Source organism: Podarcis bocagei (genome assembly GCF_964188305.1).
Source record: "Podarcis bocagei genome assembly, chromosome: 16".
NCBI lineage: Eukaryota > Metazoa > Chordata > Lepidosauria > Squamata > Lacertidae > Podarcis > Podarcis bocagei.
In genome coordinates, this window is record NC_138142.1 from 20,851,109 (window position 1) to 20,872,349 (window position 21,241).

The 21,241-nt window shown below is 47.5% G+C and overlaps 1 protein-coding gene across 1 annotated transcript; it reads right to left on the minus strand.

Moving 5' to 3' along the window:
* Positions 1 to 4,528: 4,528 nt before the first annotated feature.
* Positions 4,529 to 14,959, minus strand: LIF (LIF interleukin 6 family cytokine). The gene is made up of 4 exons (XM_081175198.1): positions 14,894 to 14,959; positions 14,312 to 14,442; positions 6,249 to 6,427; positions 4,529 to 5,109 (listed from the first exon to the last, which is right to left on the minus strand). The coding sequence occupies exons 2-4, from the start codon at positions 14,340 to 14,342 to the stop codon at positions 4,693 to 4,695; spliced, it is 627 nt and encodes a 208-aa protein (XP_081031324.1). The 5' UTR covers positions 14,343 to 14,442; positions 14,894 to 14,959; the 3' UTR covers positions 4,529 to 4,692.
* Positions 14,960 to 21,241: the final 6,282 nt, after the last annotated feature.

The window sequence follows — 21,241 nt, forward strand, 5'->3', positions numbered from 1 at the left end:
GAAGGCCCTCTCCTGGGCTATCCACCCACCACCCACGTCCAAGGATGGTGGACCTAGCAAAAGAGACCCATTTTACTACATTTTGAAGCAAGCTGTAAAGGTAAAGGTAAAGGGACCCCGACCATTACGTCCAGTCGCAGACGACTCTGGGGTTGCGGCGCTCATCTTGCTTTACTGGCTAAGGGAGCCGGCGTACAGCATGACCAAGCTCCTTCTGATGAACCAGAGCAGCGCACGGAAACGTCATTTACCTTCCCACCACAGCGGTACCTATTTATCTACTTGCACTGGTGTGCTTTCAAACTGCTAGGTTGGCAAGAGGAGGGACCGAGCAGCGGGGGCTCACCCCATCGCGGGGATTCAAACCTCCGACCTTCTGACTAGGCAAGTCCTAGGCTCTGTGGTATAACCCACAGTGCCACCTGTGTCCCTCGAAGCAAGCAGTATTATCTAAAGAAGGGGCCACTGACTCCAGAGTTTAAAATTAGCTAACTGCACCGCTGTATTCATGGAGGCCGTGACAATTAAAAACAATTGCGAAACGTATTTTCAGTCAGAGGCAGTAAGCTTCTGAACACCAGCTGCTGGGAGTCACAAGTGCTGTTGCACTCAGGTCCTCCTTTTGGGTTTCCCATTGGGGCATCTGGTTGGCCACTGTGAGAACAGGATGCTGGACTAGATGGGTCACTGGGCTGATGCAAGTGCCGGGCGATTCTGATGTTCTTAAGAATAACAGTAAGAGAGGGCTGTTGCCCTTGTGCCCAGCCTGTGAACTTCCTGGAGCCACCTGATTGGCCACTGTAGGGATATGGGAAGCTGTATTCCACAATGGCCAATCAGGTGGCTCCAGGAAGAAGCTGGGCTGGATGGGTGTTTGTTTTTTTGCCAGATCCAGCTATGGGACTCTTATGGTTGACATGCGTTCGGAAATAGGTAAGCCAGTGTGGTGTAGTGGTTAAGAGCAGTGGACTCGTAATCTGGTGAACTGGGTTCGCGTCTCCGCTCCTCCACATGCAGCTGCTGGGTGACCTTGGGCTAGTCACACTTCTCTGAAGTCTCTCAGCCTCACTCACCTCACAGAGTGTTTGTTGTGGGGGAGGAAGGGAAAGGAGAATGTTAGCCACTTTGAGACTCCTTCGGGTAGTGATAAAGCAGGATATCAAATCCAAACTCTTCTAAAAGCCAGGCAGATCAGAAACAAATCAGCAATGACAGGGTTCCACAGAACTTTTTTTTGGAAATGTTTATTTTATGAAAGGCATTCTTTCCATACAAAAAAAAATAGTATAAAAAATTAAATATTTAAATATTGCACAATATATTATTCATTCGAGACACGTTCTTTCTAAAGTCATATAAAACAAGTCATATAAAATCCTGCGCTCTTCAGAGCATTACTGCTTGTCTTAGCCCACCCTGGGGGTGGGGGTGGGGAGAGAGACAAGCGTCAATGCCGCACACCGGAACACATCCCTCTCGCCGGCGAGAGTGGGGCATTTCAGCAGCGGTGGGGCAGGTGGCGTGCCGTCTCTTGCGCTTCTGCCGACTGAGGCGAGTGCGTCACCCCGCCTCATGGGTGGGCCGGCAGTGCGTGTGGGTTAAAATGACGGGAGAGTGGCCTCTCCCTTAGTAGAACTGCATAGAAGGGAGTGGCGAGTGCTGTCAGAATTTTTGCCTGGACTTCCTTTCAGTGGAAGGCACATTGGCTACCCTATTGCCAAAGATCAAATAAATATACTCTATTATTATTATTATTATTATTATTATTATTATTATTATTATTAAATTATATTTATACAACAAAAACAAATCACTAAACATTAAATATCCTCACACCATCCCTCCAAGGAGGTAGGTCATAATTGGAGTTTGATGGCTAAGCATAGGTAGGTTATTTCCTCATATCATGAGGAGGGGGAGAGAGAGAGGTGGGCCACCTCTAGTCCCATGAGTGCAACCTCTGGCATGAAGAAGGCACGGACTGCAGTGAACTGTCCAAATGGGTCAGCTGAGTGCAAAGCAAATTCAAGCATTTTAAAAATCAGGTCCCAGACCGCCACTCTATTGCACCGTACATTGCTGGGAAATGTCAACATTCACCGGTCAGTCTGAGGATTCCTTACCAGACACATTCTTTTTTTGGGGGGGGGGACAGGACCAAAGGCTCTTCTTGCCAGAAAAGTCTCTCCAGCCCCAACTTTAATATCACACGAGGCAAAGTGCCTTTTTTATTTCCCCAAGAGTTTCAAGAAGATATTTCTATCTCTGTATCATTCAGTGTTTTAAACTATGATGTTTCGGTTCTGGGATTTTGACTCTTGGTGTCCATGAATTTGGGAAGTGGCCATAGCTCAGTGGCATCTGAGGTCAGGAGGTCCCAGACTAAGGTCCTGGAGAGCTGCTGCCAATCAGTGTAGACAACACTAAACTAGATGGACCCATTAGCCTGACTCTGTATAAAGCTGCTTTCCTATAATTGCTGTGTCGTTGTTTTCAATCTCTACTCTGGAATGGGTGGTTTTAAATATATATACATACTTTTAAAAATTGCTTGCTCGTCTGCATTTGTGGTTTTCCATATGTTATCCTGTCGCCTGTTCTAACAACTATTGATAGACTCACAGAGTTGCAACTATGAAAACCTGTTATTATAAAAATAACGATACCATCTAATAAATATTATAGCTGTAGAATCATGCTTACTCTTGAGCTGCTGGTTATTTCTTAAAATAAATACACAAACACCCGCAGGAAACTGTGGACCCTTTGAGAAAGCTTGGCTCCATTACGATTTGTAACTCTCGGGCAATATTCCCATCTGCCCCCACCCCCATTAAAAAGGGAGTGGGGGAAGCCCAGGCATTGTGCATTGTGCCTATGCCAATATTTAAATGCATGTCTACTATTGCTAATCCTAATTACCCTTTGCTCAACACTGAAAAGAGTTGGGCGGCGAGAAACCCCAAATCACATTGAAACTGGCCAGTGTCAACATCTGAGACTGAACACGGTAAAAAAAGAAATCTTAAGTTATCAGCGTGAAAAAATAACCCTTTTTCGGAGGCTTCAAAGCGTATTACATCATCTTGCCATAATCCTAAGGACAACCCTGTAAGATAGGTCAGTATTAATATCAGTACAGTATTGCAAATCAGCATGGTGTCGGGTAAGGCAGAGAGAAAGACGAGAGGGCTCACCCACACTTATGTTTTGCCCTGTGTTTCTAGCACAGGCCTGCGGTTTTCCAGTCCATGTCCAAGCCAGTGGTGTGTGGTCAGTCGACTAGGGGAACTAGGCAAGTCCCCTAAATGCTCCCCTGACGCCTCCTTCTGTTAACTGTTTCCGGGGTGAAATTGCCACCCTGTAAATCAAGACCACCCCCAGAGTGTTTCTGGGGGTGGTCTTGATCTACAGGGTGGCAATTTCAAATGTCTTTATAAGGTCTCGCACACGATTTTCCTGGGTCCTTCCTCTCTCCTGAAAGTGAGGGGAGCACCCTGTTGCAACAGTTCAATAAAGGCCAAGCCTACAGGCTGCTGTTTTGCTCCAAGTAATCCTGGTTGGTGTCTTTGTTTTTGTCCAGGGGAGCCCTCAGATTTTTCCGTTAACACTTCCCAAAGCCTGGGAATCTTCTGCCTGGCTTAGGAAGGGAGGCAGGATGTGGCAATGTCACACGCACAATGTTGCGTCCCCCATCCCAAATTGCCCTCACAAGCTGGCACCTCTGGACCTAACTTTTCCCCTTCGAAAAATTTCAACAAGCGTCGTCGTTGCTGTTGCTGTTTTGCCCTGCCAGTTCCCCCAGGAAAACCTGCTCTTTAACGCTGAATTGGAATCATACAGAATCATAGAGTTGGAAGGGACCCTGAGGATCATCTAGTCCAACCCCCTGCAATGCAGGAATGTGCAGCTGTCCCGTACGGGGATCGAACCTGCAACCTTGGTGTTATCAGCACCACGCTCTGACCAACTGAGCTATCCAGCGACAAAGAGCAATTTAGGTTTCAGAGGCAAAATTCAGTGGTGAAAAAATGGGGGGGGGGTTTGCTGAGAAAGCACTGGGACAAAAACAACGAAAAAGTTCTTGGACAGGGAACTTTAAAGCATGGATCAGTGCCTTGAAATACAGAGCAAAGCTATGTGTAGATGAGCCCAGAGACAGAGACAGAGACAGACAGACAGACAGACAGAGAGAGGCTTAGCTACGGCCACTTAGTGAGATGGGCTGCAGTCCTAACCTGGTTTGTTCAGAAGCAAGTCCTACTGGATTCAACGGGGCTTACTCCCAGGTAAGTAAGGTTAGGAGTGCAGCCTGAATTGCTCAGGATAGCAGGAGCTTCCCTGCTCCACATACAGGCTCAGGACTGAGCACCGTTTTAAACCCCTTTGACTATCCTGACTGTGAGTAGTGAAGACTGTAAAACTAAGTAACTGCGAACAGGTGTGCAAAAGCTTATCATATCACGGTGAGGTAGCTGAGGTTGGTGGGTGTGCTCGGCCCCCCCTCCCCCCAGTAAACATTTCTCCAGAACTCTGCAGCCCCCCCCCCCCAGCTTTCCTGATCCGGAAAGGAAAAAGACCCATGGGGAGGAATGACTGTATGATGTCATCCCAAGGGCTATGGATACAACCCAAAACACGTTGGGTTGATGCTGCAGACAAAGAGTTCTTAGCATGGTCTCACGCAAAAGCTCATCTCTGCCTGTGGCATTTCCCCAAGGCCTGAGCGATGAGCGGGATGGTCTCTGCGTACATCCTGAGGGCCCAGCAGCCCTGCTTCTTCTTCTCAAACGCGCCCGTTTCCTCTGAACCGTAGGTAACCTTCACGTCAGTGACTTTGTACTCGGAGCACAACAGGCAGGTGAGGTTGGCTAGGAGGCCTCGCGTCTTGGCGGTGGTGTTGCTGAGCCGTTCCAGCAGGTCCTTCCTGTCGTTGTTCTCCTGGTCTCTGGTGATGTTGCCCAGGGAGGCGTTGAAAAAGGTGAAGATCTTGTACAGCGAGATCAGCATCTCTTTCCTGGTCCGGTTGTCAAAGGAGGGGAAAGTGTCTTTGGAGACGCAAAGTGATTTCACCTCCGCTCTGTTGAAGGGGGAGCCTTGGCTCTCCAGCTGCTCAGGATAGAAGGAGGAACCAAATTAAGTGCTGGCATTGATACCCATTTTACTTTACTTTATGCTGCTTTTAAAAAAATATATACCCTTGTTATACACATCTGGCCAAAAATAGTCAGGAGAGCATGAGACATTTCATCTCGGGTTGTGGGTTCAAGTCCTACGTTTCTGCATCACAGGGGGTTGAACTAGATGACCCTCGTGGTCCCTTCCGACTCTACAATTCTATGATGCTATGATCTGGATAATGTGCTTTTATCTTTCATAATGTTTCTTTAATGCAGGCCATTGGCAGTAACAATCAAGATTTGAGAGCAGGAACCAATGTGTGTAAAGCGCCTTTATTAAATCCCACCCAGTGGCGTAGCGTAGGGGGTGCAGGGGGCTGGCCGCACCGGGCGCAACATCTGGGGGTTAGGGGGCGCAAATCCACGGGTTAGGGGGCGTAAATTACTTGCCTTGCCCCGGGTGCTGACAACCCACGCTACGCCACTGATCCCACCTGAAACCAAATTAAGAAGCACGTTTCTGGGAGTGGATTAATCTGCTGATTTCATTTTCTCCTTCCCATCTTAGGTTCAGTTTGACACATTTCCGTATCTGTTTATTTTATTTTACTTTTTGAGGTCCTCGTAAAAATTCATCAGCGATTTAGGATGACTTTCTCCTAGCACGTATATTTTTGCATGCAATTGCCCCTTGTGTATGCATTTTTAAAAATCAATTTCCCCTGACATAATGCATTTTTGTATATTGTTTTTACTAAGATATTCATTTGGATGCAAACTTTAATAGATGCACCTTTTTTTGTTGAAGGACCACATTCCCTTACAAATAACCTTCTGGAAGGCCTGTGCCATTGGTGGACGGGACCAGAAGCGAATGTTGGTGGAGCAACGAATGCAAATTTGTACAACAGACTAGTTTCTACACATACACTCTCTCTCCATCCTCTATCCAGGAGAGTAAGGAGCATCATCAGAATTCAGGGACATATCCCGGCCAGGCAAAAACACTCAAGGAGGGTGCAAATCAGGTGTGGCCTGGGGAGAGTCTTGAGGGCCAGCTAGACTGCCCTGGAGGGCCACATTCCTGTGCCTGAAGTTCCCAGCCTCCCCTCTATACCCAAAACTTACATAGGCATCGAAGAGACCCGGGGCTGACAAATTGAGACGTGTCACTTGGCACTTAATTTGATTGAAGACTGTTTCTCCGCAAGGGCTGATGTTGTCGCACATGAGGTTCCGCCTGTTCCTCAGGAGGGGTTTTCCGGGCACTAGTCGGCAGTGCATGGCTAGCAGCAAAGGAACAACTCCTGTGCGGAAGAGGAGGAGGAGGAAAGGATGTGTCAGGGTTTGCTGTCCAGTAGGGAAACAATGTGCCCCATAACCAAACATACAGCAAGTAAAGAAAGAGAAGCAGGAGACTCTGGGTGCTTATATGCCACTGAGGCTTGTGTTCTGATGCATTTCAAATGCCAAACGCTACCCAGGGCTAACTGTGCGACAGAGCCAACTTTGCCTAATGCACACGTGTAGTTATTCACTTAAGGGACACGGGTGGCGCTGTGGGTTAAACCACAGAGCCTAGGACTTGCTGATCAGAAGGTCAGCGGTTTGAATCCCCGTGACGGGGTGAGCTCCCGTTGCTCGGTCCCTGCTCCTGCCAACCTAGCAGTTCGAAAGCATGTCAAAGTGCAAGTAGATAAATAGGTACCACTCCGGCGGGAAGGTAAATGGCGTTTCTGTGTGCTGCTCTGGTTCGCCAGAAGCGGCTTAGTCATGCTGGCCACATGACCCATGCTGGCTCCCTCGGCCAATAATGCGAGATGAGCACCACAACCCCAGAGTCGGTCATGACTGGACCTAATGGTCAGGGGTCCCTTTACCTTTACTTTTAGTTATTCACTTATTTTGCAAGGAATTGCCCCTGCCATAATGCATCTTTGCGCATTATTTTCATGAACGCAGATAAAAGAAAGGAATTCTTCAGGAAGCGCAGTGTTAAACTGTGGAACTCACTGCTGCAGTGATGGTCACCAACTTGGATGTCATTATTTTTTATTATTATTATTATTATTATTATTATTATTATTATTATTATTATTATTATTATACCTTTGAAAGAGGACTGGACAAATTCATGTGAGGACAACTGTTCTCAATGGCTGCTAGTCACAGTGGCTATCCTCTGCCTCCACTGTGAGAACAGGGTTAATTTTAAAACGTTGTTTTCTTACTGCTTTGATATAATTATTTTATATTTCTCACTGGGTTTTTTTTAAAAAAAACATTTTACGTTTTTTTAATTCTAGATTTAATAGTGTATTTAATGTATCCTATTGTGTTTTACGTGCTCTGTTTTGCTTCCTACCTTCCATACTAGTTATTGATCGAAATAAATATATATATGAAAAATATAGATGTGAAATAGATGGGCCATTGGTAGCCTCACCTGATGGTCTTAATATTTTATGTTGTTTTTAATTCTACATTTAATAGTGTGCTTAATGTATCCTATTGGGTTTTACGTGCTCTGTTTTGCTTCCTACCTTCTCTACTTGTAATTGATCGAAATAAATATATAAATGAAAAATATAGATGTGAAATAGATGGGCCATTGGTGGCTTCACCTGATGGTCTTAATCATCCCTCTGGATTTCCCCCTCCCCAAACACCACCAGTCCTGAGAGTGAATTGCAAATGCCCTCTCCTTACTCTCCCCTGGTTTTCTTTACTCTCTGCTCCTCCTCTTCTAGGCTACTATAGCTGGATGTGTACCTCCCTCACCGGCCACCCACAGCTCCCATGTGCTATTGTTTGATTCGTGCAGCTTTGCCCAGCCAACGTCACCAGAATTCCCCTCAGTTCTGAGTGACGGGTGGCAACCTTCCCAGATTTCATAACCGCAGGCCAAACAATGTCAAATATGCAAAGCGGTTCCTACCGGGAACATCTCCAGCTCAGCATCAAAGCAGCAATTTGGGAAAACCTCTTCCTTCATTTCACAGTTATTTCTCTTTTAGACAGTTGGAGGAGGACTGTGCGCTAGGCAGGTGTCCCACAAAAAGGTGCCCCCCCCCCCACAAAAAGCAGGGCATAGGAAGCTACCTTATACTAACCAGCTTAATATTGTCTGCACTGACTGGCAGCAGCTCCTTAGGTCTCAGGCAAGGGAGATGCCAGGAACTGAACATTAGGACCGTCTGCATGTGAAATAGTTGCTCTACCCCAGGGGTCTGCAACCCGCGGCTCCGGAGCCGCATGTGGCTCTTTTACACCTTTGCCGCGGCTCCGGGGCGGATACTAGCGAGGGGGGAGGTGCATTGTGCGCCACACTCCCCGCTGTGGCAGGCGCTGTACTGGCTGTGACCTCGCATGGGGGCGGTGCGTGCGTTAGTCACGCACCGTCCCGACGTCACCTTCCCGCCTGCTGTCAGATCGCGGCTCCGGAGATATATTTGTTTTAAATGTCGCAATAGTTTTGCGGCTCCCAGGTTTTTTTCCCTTCAGAAATGGGTCCAAGTGGCTCTTTTTGTCTTAAAGGTTGCAGACCCCTGCTCTACCCCCTTCGCTATAGTCTTTCCCCATTGCTCCATCCAACTCAGTACAGTGGTACCTCTGTACTTAATTATTTCTGGAGGTCTGTTCTTAACCTGATACTGTTCTTAACCTGAAGCACCACTTTAGCTAATGAGGCCTCTCGCTGCCACCACACCACGATTTCTGTTCTCATCCTGAAGCAAAGTTCTTAACCCGAGGTACTATTTCTGGGTTAGCAGAGTCTGTAACCTGAAGCATCTGTAACCTGAAGCATCTGTAACCCGAGGTGCCACTGTATTTTCAAGGGTTTGGCAGTCAAGCCTGATGAGGAATGGTTGAAGGAGCTTGGCATGTTCAGTGTAGAAAAGAGGCGACAGAGAGGAGATATGATAGCCATCTTCAAATATCTTAAGAACTGTCACGTGGAAGATGCAGCAAGCTTATTTTCCCTGCTCTGGAGGATAGGACTCAAACCAACGGCTTCAAGTTACAAGAAAGGAGATTCCGATGGAATACCAGGAAGGACTTTCTGACGGCAAGAGCTGTTCAGTAATGGAACAGACTCCCTCAAGAGGTTGTGGACTCTCCTTCATTTGGAGTTTTTAAGCAGAGGTTGGATGGCCGTCTGTCAGGGATGCTTTAGCTGAGATTCCTGCACTGCGGGGGGTTGGATGAGATGACCCTTGGGTAGGGTTGCCAGACTTCCCCGGTTCCCGGGGACAGTCCCCGGATTTGCAAATCTGTCCCCGGGAAACGTGGCAGCAGCAGCCTCAGCAGCCCGGAGCTAACCTTTTAGCGCTGCTCAATGCTGTGGTGCCCGCCATTTTTCCTGTGCCATGGCAGCAAGCATCTCCTGAAGCCAGCCAGAGCCAACTGCACCACCAGGCTGGCCCCTCTTGGGCAACGGCTGCCCGCCCATGACTCCCGAGCCTCCCCTGATCTGTCAAAACAAAGGGGGAAAGGGGAAGGAGATTGGGGAAGGCTCAGGAGTCATGAGTGTGAGGCGCGCCATTGCCCAGTTTTTAAAAAAAACTCTGCTCATTTATGTTTCACAGGGTGCAAAAGAAGGACTTTTATACAATATGCATGTGTGCTTGGGCCCAGGGTCTGTTGCCTGACCATCCCCACTACTGACTCCCTGTTGCTTCTCAGCTAGTGTCCCCGGATTCATTGAAAAAAATCTGGTAACCATACCCTTGGGGGTATCTTCCAACTCTATGATTCTATGATTTTACGACTGGCAGTGGCTCTCCAGGATTTCAGGCAGGGAACCCCTCTATTACCCCTTCCTGGAGATTGAATGTGAGGTCATTCTGCATGCAAAGCAGGAGCTACGCCTCTTCCCTTGAGGAACACAGGAAGCTGCTTCATATGGAGCCAGACCATTGGTTGGTCTAGCTCAGTGCTGTCTACGCTGACAGGCAGAAGCTCTCCAGGGTTTCTCACAGGGGTGTTTAAGAAACCTCGGAGGCCCTGGATGTTGTCAGACTCCCGCTCGCATCAGTCACACGGCTAAGATGCAGTAGGGCTGCTGTATGTCCGAATTTCCCATTACTGGGATTTCAAAGGTGGCATTGACATCCAGGGGGGATTTTCTAAAGGCAGCACCTTATCCTGGATCTTTGGCAAGTCAACCAAAAAACCGCAGGGTTGTTGTTGTTTTGCGTTTTTGTAAAACAAAACAAAACACCTCAACAACTTTGGGGCCTTCCTAAAAAAAAGCTCAGGGTGTCCTGGTTTTTACTTTTTGAAATACAGTCGTACCTCGGAAGTCAAATGCCTTGCGACTTGAACGTTTTGGCTCCCAAACGCCACAAACCTAGAAGTGAGTGTTCCAGTTTGCAACCGTTTTTTGGAAGCTGAACATCCGATGCAGCTTCTGATTGAGTGCAGGAAGCTCCTGCAGCCATTGGAAACCACGCCTTGGTTTCCAAATGTTTTGGAAGTCGAACGGACTTCTAGAACAGATTCCCTTCGACTTCCCAGGTACGACTGTATGACAACCCTAAGCTGTAGCGCAACAACATCTTGAGAGACACAAGTTCCCTATCCTGGACCTGTTTAATGACCAAGACATACTACATGCCATCCCATATACTCCTTAAATAACTATGGTCTGGGAGTGACCAGCGACTTGCAGAAACTTCGATTGAAAGAGCGGGGGGGGGGTCAAACACAAAGAGGAACTTTGTGGGTTCAGCCTCGTGGGGCCAAGGAGGACAGTACGGGGTTAACTGAGTGGTGGGGAGAAGCGGCAAAGCGTCTGGGTATAAGGCAGGGGGAAGTTGGCCAAATGTGTGGAGGAGAGCAAGACAGAGGATGAAGCACATTTGCAAGCAGACCTTCCATGTGTCCCTATTTTCCAGGGACAACCTCGGATTTACAGAAGCTGTCCCAGTTCCTTGGAATGTCCCAATTTTCCATAGGACAGCCCTGTTTTCACCAGAGAAATATTGGAGGGTATGGAAGGACGTCCCTCAGTGCCGGATTCAACCCTGTGGAGGCCCCTAGGCAGTCAAAATTTCAGGGTGGGGAGGAGAGAGCTTCGTGGGTGAGCTCTAGTGGGATAACATTGAACTAAGGAAGATTGGTTGCAATTTGCTCTCAAGGTCAAATCAATATTATTTTTGATCCGTTGTCAAGAGGCCCCTAAAATAAGGTTACCAGACGTCCCCGTTTCCCGGCGACAGTCCCTGGATTTACAAATCAGTCCTCTGACAAAATCCTATAATTCCTATTGAAATTGAAAAGTGTCCCCGGATTCATTGAAAAAAATCTGGTAACCTTACCCTAAAAGGTGTGGGGCTCATAAGCTTGGACACTGGCACCCCTATTTTCACCAGAGGAGAGAGAAAGCAGGGGGAACTGGGCAAGAGAGGGCAGAAGATTTCTCCAAAGAGAATTGCAGAGGCTGCTGCTCGCCAACGAGACCCACTCAAGGTGGCAGGGAGAGGAGGTTTAGTACCAGTGGGTATGTGCCAAGGCTGGGCATGATGTCTAGGCAAAGACAATATGGTGCATGGGCTGAGCAAGGTCTAAGGGGGGCCACCACACTCCAGAGATGTGGGCACCAGAAATGGGGAATCCTCTTGTCTGTGGGCCAAACTCTTCCCACCAAAGGTCTCAATCTGAGCCCTATTTTCCCAAGCCATGCCCGCCCATCCTTCAAACTCAAAGTGAAATCCTTTGGCTGGTGCACCCGTCAGCTGATGGGATGTTGAGGAGGAGGAGAGTCTTGCTCCAGGAAGAGGAAGTGGTTTCGGAAAACCACTGCTGCTGCCATGGAGGTTGTTCGATAAGGGAAATAGCAGCACATGACTTGGGCAGTCCTGACTCAAGGAGCTGTTGGTGATAGCATCTCCCCTAAGATCTGCGGTTGATTCCGTGCTAAGCATTCAGCTCTGTTCCTCAAGAGTCAGGCTGGCTGTCCAAGGAGATCACACTAATATCTCTTTGCAATGACAGGCAGAAGCTACTCCTCAAGTGAAAGCTATTACATTTCCAAGGACGGAAGAGGTGATTTGTTGCTGGGTAGCATTCAGGTCCAACATTCCAAAAACCATCCACTTCCACATGGATACCTCCAGGAGCCCATCGGCTTCTCCTGTTGCCCTTTTTCCAGGCAGGTATTATTAGTCAGAGGTTTGGTTCCGTTCGCCAGTCATGGATAAAGCAGCCAGAAATTGTCTAGCCCTTTCTAAAAACCATCTTGTAGCTAGTGTCTACAGATGGGCAAATCCATCCATTTTTCTTTTTCTCTCGTTTTTTTTTTCAATCTTAAATTCAGTTTGCTACATTTCCACATCATTTTCTGAACTTTTAAAGTTTAAACAATGCATGTTCCTCCCCCACACACATTATACACATCTTTTTGTATTAAATTTTGCCCAATACGCCCATTTTTTGTATCCAATTTTGCCTTACAAAGCACATTTTGTATACAGTACTACAAATAATCATAATCACAATCATAATCATAATATTTTTATGCCGCCCATCTGACTGGTTTGCCCCAGCCACTCTGTACTGAGTTTTGCATTGCAAAATTGGAGAAAGTGTGAAATTTTGAAGCATGGCTACATTTCAGTTTGTATACTGTTCCAGGAAGTACACAATAGGTAGATCCAAATTAAAATGCGAAGCAAACTGAATTTATCTCTTATCCCGAATAGTGACCATTAAAATGTCTTGTGCTGGTGAATTCTGATGGCACAGCCTTAGAATGTACACACTATAATAAATGGGTATGCTTTCTTTTGAAGGTGTTGGACAACCCTGAGGTTTGGGGGTATTATTATTATTATTATTATTATTATTATTATTATTATTATTAAGCTTGCCCAGGTTGCATTATTAGCCATTAATTCACCAGCTGAAGAGTTCTAGCAAGAAGATATTCATCCCTCTAACACATGAGCTCTTGCAAAGCTTATCTTGCTTCTAGCTTGGCAGAGGGTTGGACTAGATTACCCTCAGGATCCCTTCCGACTCTACAATTCTACCATTCTAACTGCCCTTTTAAAGGTGTCAGAGGATGCTGAGGTTTTGGGGTGGTGGTTCTTTAAACTTTTCTGGGTTTGCATTAATTAACAGCTCAGGAGCTCTAACAATAAGCTGTCCACCTCTTGGCAGCTGAGCTCTTGGAAAGCTTATCTTGCTTATTCTAGCTGCCAAACAGTTCAGGAAACTCCAGTGAAGAAAGAAATGCTCTGTATCACTAATTTAGGTAAGCCTGACCAGTGGGGTGGGGGGGAGCCTATGAAACAAGAAAGGAGACCCAATCTAAGAATCCCAAACTGGAAGAACAGAATAATTCCTTAGAGAGGCCCAAAACCTTGAGAGGTTAGCATACCTTCATTCTAGGTTTGATTGCTCCCTATGATGGGCTGGTGGGACGCGGGTGGCGCTGTGGGTTAAACCACAGAGCCTAGGACTTGCCGATCAGAAGGTCGGCAGTTTGAATCCCTGCGACGGGGTGAGCTCCCGTTGTTTGGTCGCTTCTCCTGCCAACCTAGCAGTTCAAAAGCACAAAGTGCAAGTAGGTAGATAGGTACCGCTCTGGCGGGAAGGTAAACGGCGTTTCCATGTACTGCTCTGGTTCGCCAGAAGCGGTTTAGTCATGCTGGCCACATGACCCGGAAGCTGTACGCCGGCTCCCTCGGCCAATAAAGCGAGATGAGCACCACAACCTCAGAGTCGGTCACGACTGGACCTAATGGTCAGGGGTCCCTTTACCTTTTTTATGATGGGCTGAATACAATCTGAGCTGCTTCAACCGCTGGATAAGATTTCCCTTCTTTCCAAACTTCCTTTTGGGAGGGGAGGGGGATTAAAATGTCTAATTCGATAAGTGAAGTGTTTCTCCCAACAGCCAGAAATATGGGGGGAATCTTTCAGAAGTTGGCAAGAAGTTTAGCAGAAGTCTGCCAAAAAAGAAAAAAAGGGAAACCATCTTTTTCTCACGCTGCCCCAAAATGCTCAGAGGTCTTTGGAGTAACTAGAGGGATAGAGTTGAAAGTTCAACCGCGGTCACACTTTGGACTGCAGAGGGCAGAAGGCGATGACAGCGGTCCTCAGTGAACTTTGGAAAGGGAAAGGGAAAGGGGGGGAAAAGACAACAAAGAAAAAGTAATCTGAACTTGAGAAAGGTGGGTTACCTGAAATGATGGCTTTCATTGTAAGCTGCATCCTGGAATGACGTAAGAGAATTGGCCGTTGGCAGGAGTGTTCATTCAGAGAGTGGTGCTTAATACTTGGGGATGCCACTGGTTTATATATACTTGTGAGCCTGTGTTGTAAGAAAGGGGAGGGAGATTTCATTGAGAGTGGAAATACTGAGCTCTTCCGAAGAATGAAAATGTTGAGGTCATTACATTTGTGGTTTTTCTGGTTCCTCCCCATCAGCCCCCCCCCCCACTCCACACCCGAGTGTGGCTCATTTTGGAATTGTTTGATACGAAATTAAGTGGGCAGATAAAACAACAACCATTTGAAGAAAAATCAGCTCCTGTTTTCCCCTGCCTACATCGACACAATCATGTCACGAGTCATCGCAAGGAAAAGAGCTGTCAGACCAAAGGTTTGACATCATAGGCTTCCCCCCCCCATCTTCTGTTCTCACCCCACCCCTCGCCACAGAGGGGAGTGCAACTTTCACTTTTGTAGCCCAATGATTTCCCCTGGGAAAGGCACTTTCTTCAGCGTTTCCGAGAGGCCGGGTTGTACAAAGGTAGAAGCACACCCACGCATGGCCTCATTTGGTAATTATCGGGGCAAAACAAGAAGAAGAAACGGAAGCCGGTGGAGGAATTTCTGTGGAGGAAATCAAAAACCAAGAAAGTACATGAAAAGTCTGGTTGTGTGTGTGTGTGTGTGTGTGTGTGTGTGTGTGTGTGTGTGTGTTGTGTGTGTGTGTGTGTGTGTGTGTGTGTGTGTGTGTGTGTGTGTGTGTGTGTGAGAGAGAGAGAGAGAGAGAGAGAGAGAGAGAGAGAGAGAGAGAGAGAGAGAGAGAGAGCGAGCTTTATCGCCCCCTGGTGGGCACTTTGGAACATCAATGGATTTGTGTAAAAAAATCCAATCCTAGAACCAGCACTTTTTTTCTCTTTTAAAAAAATAATGTTTAGGCTTTTGACTCAGGGAAACCACCATTTTATAGTTCATATCAGGAAAAATAAATACAGTAAATGGACAAAAGTACAAAGATTCACAAAATGTTTAGGGGTATGCGTCCCCCCAGAAAAAAAAGCACTGCCTAGAATCCAAAGTACAAAGATGTTTAAAACCAGACACTGCAAAACACTGGCACCCCCAGATATCATACCCTCCAACATTTCTCTGATGAAAATAGGGACGTCCTATTCCATGAGAATGAAAATAATACTAATAATGTTACTATTCGTACCCCACCCATCTGATTGGGTTGCCCCAGCCATTCAGGACAGCTTCCAGCATACCGTATTTTTTGCCCTATAGGACGCACTTTTCCCCCTCCAAAAATGAAGGGGAAATGTGTGTGCGTCCTATGGGGCGAATGCAGGCTTTCACTGAAGCCTGGAGAGCGAGAGGGGTCGGTGTGCACTGACCCCTCTCGCTCTCCAGGCTTCAGAAGCTCTGCGCAACCCTCGGGAGACTGGCTCCGAGGGTTGCGCAGAGCTGCCTGCAGACCCCGGCTCAGCACAGCTCTGCGCGGCCATCGGGAGCGGGGCGCTAAGTCCCGCCCGCTCAGGATGGTGGCGCAGAGCTGCCTGCCGTGCCGGGACTGCAGGCAGATCTGCGCGGCCATCCCGAGCGGGGCGCTAAGTCCCACCCCGCTCCGGATGGCGGTGCAGAGCTGCCTGCAGTCCCGGGATCAGCGCACTTCTCCCCATCGCCAGCCCCACAAGCTTGGGGGACAGCCAATGTCTTCTAAAGGTTATATAGTTACTTATTGTATCTCATTGGCTTGGAGGTCACAAAACTCCATACCCTCCAACATTTATCTGATGAAAATAGGGACACCCCCACCCACCCCCCAACATTTCACCAGTGAAAATAAAGAAATCTTAAGGGAAAGTAAGACATTTTGGGATCAAATCAGAAACAGAGGACTTCTGTAAATCTGGGACAGTCCCTGGAAAATAGGGACACTTGGAAGGTCTGCACTAACCACTATACAGTGGTACCTCAGGTTAAGAACTTAATTCGTTCTGGAGGTCCGTTCTTAACCTGAAAGCGTATGGAACATGAAGCGTCTGTAACCCGAGGTACCACTATACTGCCATGGCAAATTTGTGTGAAGCAAGAGACTTGGAAGGAAAGCAGGCCACCATATTGCATGGCAAAGCAATGGATGTAAATTTTACCCCCGTAAAGGTAAAAAAGGTAAAGGACCCCTGGATGGTTAAGTCCAGTCAAAGGCGACTATGGGGTTGCGGCACTCATCTTGCTTTCAGGCCAAGGGAGCCAGCCTTTGTCCACAGACAGCTTTCCAGGTCATGTGGCCAGCAGGACTAAACCACTTTTGATGCATGGAAATGTCATTTACCTTCCCGCCACCTTACCTTACCTATTTATCTACTTGCACTGGTATGCTTTCGAACTGCTAGGTTGGCAGGAGCTGGGACAGAGCAACGGGAGCTCACTCTCTTGAGGGGATTCGAACAGCTGACCTTCCGATCAGCCAAGAGGCTCAGTAGTTTAGACCACAGCACCACTTGTGTCTTGCATGCCAGTAGGCCGGCATGTAAGAGATGTCATCAGTGTTGGACAACATCATTCCAGCTAGCCAAAAACTCTCAGGTTGTGAAGCAAGGCTCATGAGTTGTGTCACCTGAGGAAAGGGGGAATGACCTGGGAAGTGTTCCAAGGGCCAGACACGGAAACCTGGAGGGGGATGAATTTGCACCACAGCTGTCAACTTTTCCCTTTTCTTCCATGGAATCCTAATCGAAATAAGGGACTTTCCCTTAAAAAAAGGAAAACATTGACAGCTATTATTTGCACACACACACACACACACACACACACACACACACACACACACCCCAGCTTGAGGTTCCCTGTCCTTGCTATAAAGCAAGTGTGGGGAATATTTGGCCCTCCAGATGTCACTGAACTACAACTCCCAACACCCCTGGTCATTGGCTGTGCTTGCTAGGACTGGTGGGGAGTTATAGTTCAGTAACATCAGGGGGTAATGGTCTCCCCGCACCAGCCCTCCTGCTATAAAGTGTGATGTCTATGTAGGAAATGGGATGTTTAAATATCTGGACCGGAGTTTCTCAACGGAGGACTCAGGAATTCCGTTGCATTGTGGAAATCTTGAGGTTTGAACTCTGAGGCCAGAAGGGGATTCTGGTGAGAATGACCAGAAAGAAGAAACAGGCCTCTGGGAGAGAGAGAGAGAGAAAAGGAGAAGTCGCATTCAGTATCAACAAATTCTACCTGAAGTGAGTTTTGAGAACAGAAAATGTGATCTTTCCGACGCAGGCAGTATCTGGGCTGCAGCTGAAACGAAACTGCTCAGGAGACATTCTCCCTGAAAAGGTTTCTGGGGATTTTTAATCTGATTTAATCATCTGAATATAAACTAGTCATCCTTTCAACGTTAAAACTTGCGTCGTTATCCACTGAACCAAACCTCATGTTGAGAAGCTTTTGTCCCATGGAAGAAGTACAAGAGAACTGGGGATTTATTATGTGCCAGCTATTTCTAACCGTTAAGCAGGAAAAGCTGTCTTTTAAGATTGTTGTTGTCATTCCCAATGCCATTCCCAGCAGAACTCATCTCTTCGTCCAAAGATCAATGGGTGTGCCCATAACTCAGATGGCTTCTTCAGCTTGCATCCTTACCCACAATCAGCTGGTGATGGTTCCACACAGAACTTCATATACCTTTTTTTTTTTTAAGGCAGTGCCCCTCCCTACAACCAAGATCCTTCTATATTAGAGATCATAGAATGGTATGGTTGGAAGGGACCTTGAGGATCATCTAGTCCGACCCCCTTCAATGCAGGAATATACAGCTGTCCCAGTGGTGTAGCGTGGGTTGTCAGCACCCGGGGCAAGGCAAGTAATTTGCGCCCCCTAACCCCTAACCTGACGTCACTGCCAGCTTCTTCTTGCTGCTGCCTGGTCTGGTGTGGTTCTCTCCCGTGCTCAGCGCTGCGCTGGGCGGCCGCTGCACTGTCCCTCCCCCAGATAGTCCCTCGCTCTCTCTCCGCACCGCACGCCTGGCACCCACCCCCTCCACAGTGGGCGGCGACCCGGCGGCTCGGATCAGATTCGCACAGCCAGCACTGCAGTGAGAGAGAGTGAGCGAGCCAGGTAGGGGCAGAGAGCTGCGAGTGCGAGCGCGCGCCCCCCCCCCAGATGTTGCGCCCGGTGCAGCCAGCTCCCCCTGCGCCCCCCACGCTACGCCACTGTGTCCCATAAGGGAACTAGCAACCTTGGCATTACCAGCACCATGCTCTAACGCCAACTGAGCAATCTAGGCTTGCTTAATCAGAAGGTCCCTTACAAGGTTAATTAATAGCTTCTCCCTTGTGACTTCTGCTCCTGTAATTGCTCCTAGGTAAAGGTAAAGGGACCCCTGACCATTAGGTCCAGTCGTGGCCGACTCTGGGGTTGCGGCGCTCATCTCGCTTTACTGGCCAAGGGAGCCGGCGTACAGCTTCCGGGTCATGTGGCCAGCATGACTAAGCCGCTTCTGGCGAACCAGAGCAGCACACAGAAACGCCGTTTACCTTCCCGCAGGAGCGGTACCTATTTATCTACTTGTACTTTGACGTGCTTTCAAACTGCTAGGTTGGCAGGAGCAGGGACCAAGCAACGGGAGCTCACCCCATCGCGGGGATTCGAACCGCCAACCTTCTGATCAGCAAGTCCTAGGCTCTGTGGTTTAACCCACAGCGCCACCCGTGTCCCTAGTGTAGCACAGTGAGGTATTAATGATGACTTGTGCCTTAACCAGCAGCATTGATCTGAAATGGAAAGGGGCTGTTATCCCTGAGTTATTGACTATTTTTTGTTTATTTCTGCTGCAGAAGGAATATTAGGGGGAAATGAACAGAAAGATGAAACTGACGTCCCAGTTCCACTCTGGCGAGGAACAGAAACTGACGGAAGAAGGAGATATTCATCAGTAATCCGCCCCCCACAAGCCTCAGTAGTGACTATTTTGAACTTGCTGATGCTGCAAATTCGTTGAATTATATTAAAAAATTGCTGCAAGCCAGAGCTGGTGGGCAAACAGGAGGACAGCTCTGCAAACTCTGGAATAAAACAATTTGACATTGCAACCATATCTATAAATGCCATCTATAAACAGCATTGATTGCATCCTGATGATCTGGAAAGTGAGTGAGCAACAGATTGCAAATCCATAGTGTGGAAACAAACAGACACACTAATTAAAATAGCCCTCCCCCAGTTAATCAACCAAAGCTATAGTTGATTAATCAGTGGAGTCCATTAAAATGTGCAACTCTATGTTTCTGCCATCCTCTTTATGGGCTTAGGAAGCCTTGAAGTTCCTCTACGAAAGTTCAAGTTGACAGTCATCTCATGACCTTACACTTTCACTCATGTCTAGACGGGGATATTGGCCAACAATGGGGAGTCAGAGGAGCAGAGGGCTCATTTGGCCCCATGACGAAATTTTATTTTCTATCATCTTCCCTCTTGATTTCTTGCAGACCTGCCCTGCCCAATTCCTGCTCATACACAGAGGGGGGGTCCTTTCCTCCCCCACGGCACTCTCCCTGCCGCTTCCAGAATCATAAAGGAGAATATTTCATAGAATCATAGAATCATAGAGTTGGAATAGACCACAAGGGCCATCGAGTCCAACCCCCTGCCAAGCAGGAAACACCATCAGAGCACTCCTGACATATGGTTGTCAAGCCTCTGCTTAAAGACCTCCAAAGTAGGAGACTCCACCACACTCCTTGGCAGCAAATTCCACTGTCGAACAGCTCTTACTGGGAGGGTGGGAGCAGACAGGACGGGATGGTGAATTTCAAAGAGAAAAGAAGGAACTCTGTTCCTGCACTAGCCCACTGGAAATGTGTGCTCAGAATGAGGCCACGGATTCCAAAGGGAAGAGTTGTAGCCAGTGCTTTTTTCCTTAAAAAAAAAATGTTTAGGGGTACTCTCATTTTCCTACTCATACTGAAACACTGCCCCTCAATGAGGCCAGATTTTGATTCACAAAATGTTTAGGGGTATGTGTACCCCTGCGTACCCCCCGGGAAAAAATGCATTGATTATAGCTCAGTGGGGTAGCATTGCCCCTCACCCAGCTACAAATCCCAGCATCCTTTACAAACTACATTCCCCAAGATTCCTTGAGGGAAGCCATGTGACTTTAATTTATGGTGTGGATCTGACCTCTGTCGTCCTTACAGGGAATTAGTAGCAGTTTTCCTGTGTTTTGAATGGGGAAATGATCTCCCGCTACCTAGAGACGCCAGGAATTGACCTGGGACCTTCTTTATTGCTCACCTTCCAATGGCACGGATGCGAGCAAATGTCTCCTAACTTTTTCCTGTGGTTGCGCAAATCCTCATCCTCTCTTCCTGGGATGGGAGGGTGGGAGCAGACAGGACGGGATGGTGAATTTCAATTAGGTTTCTCAGACAAGGGCTGGTCCGAGCTGACATTTCCTTTCTGAATCAACATGGGCAAGAATTTCCCATTTTAGGCAATCAATGACATCTTTTTGCCCAAAATCTTACACCGGATGCTTGGTACCACTCTGGAATGTAACTACAATAGAGAAAACTAAGCTCAGTGGTTTTGACAAGGACTAGAACCACTTTTTATATGATTTGGCATTTTACATATACAACATCGTTTTCGAGACAGCCCTCTACACCAGCCTGAGGGCACATGGACCATTCGTTCCTCTTTGTTTGCCTGGAAGAGATGAGGTACATTCACATTTGTTCTGATTTGTGTGCAGGGAGGTTAGATAATGTTGTGTCAACACTGAGTGTTATCTCACACTTCCCAGTAAATTTCCCTATCTTGCTTTCCTTATCTTTTGGGCCACAGCTTTGTTTGCAACCGTTAGATCACACTGAGCCAAAGTTAAACACTATTACACA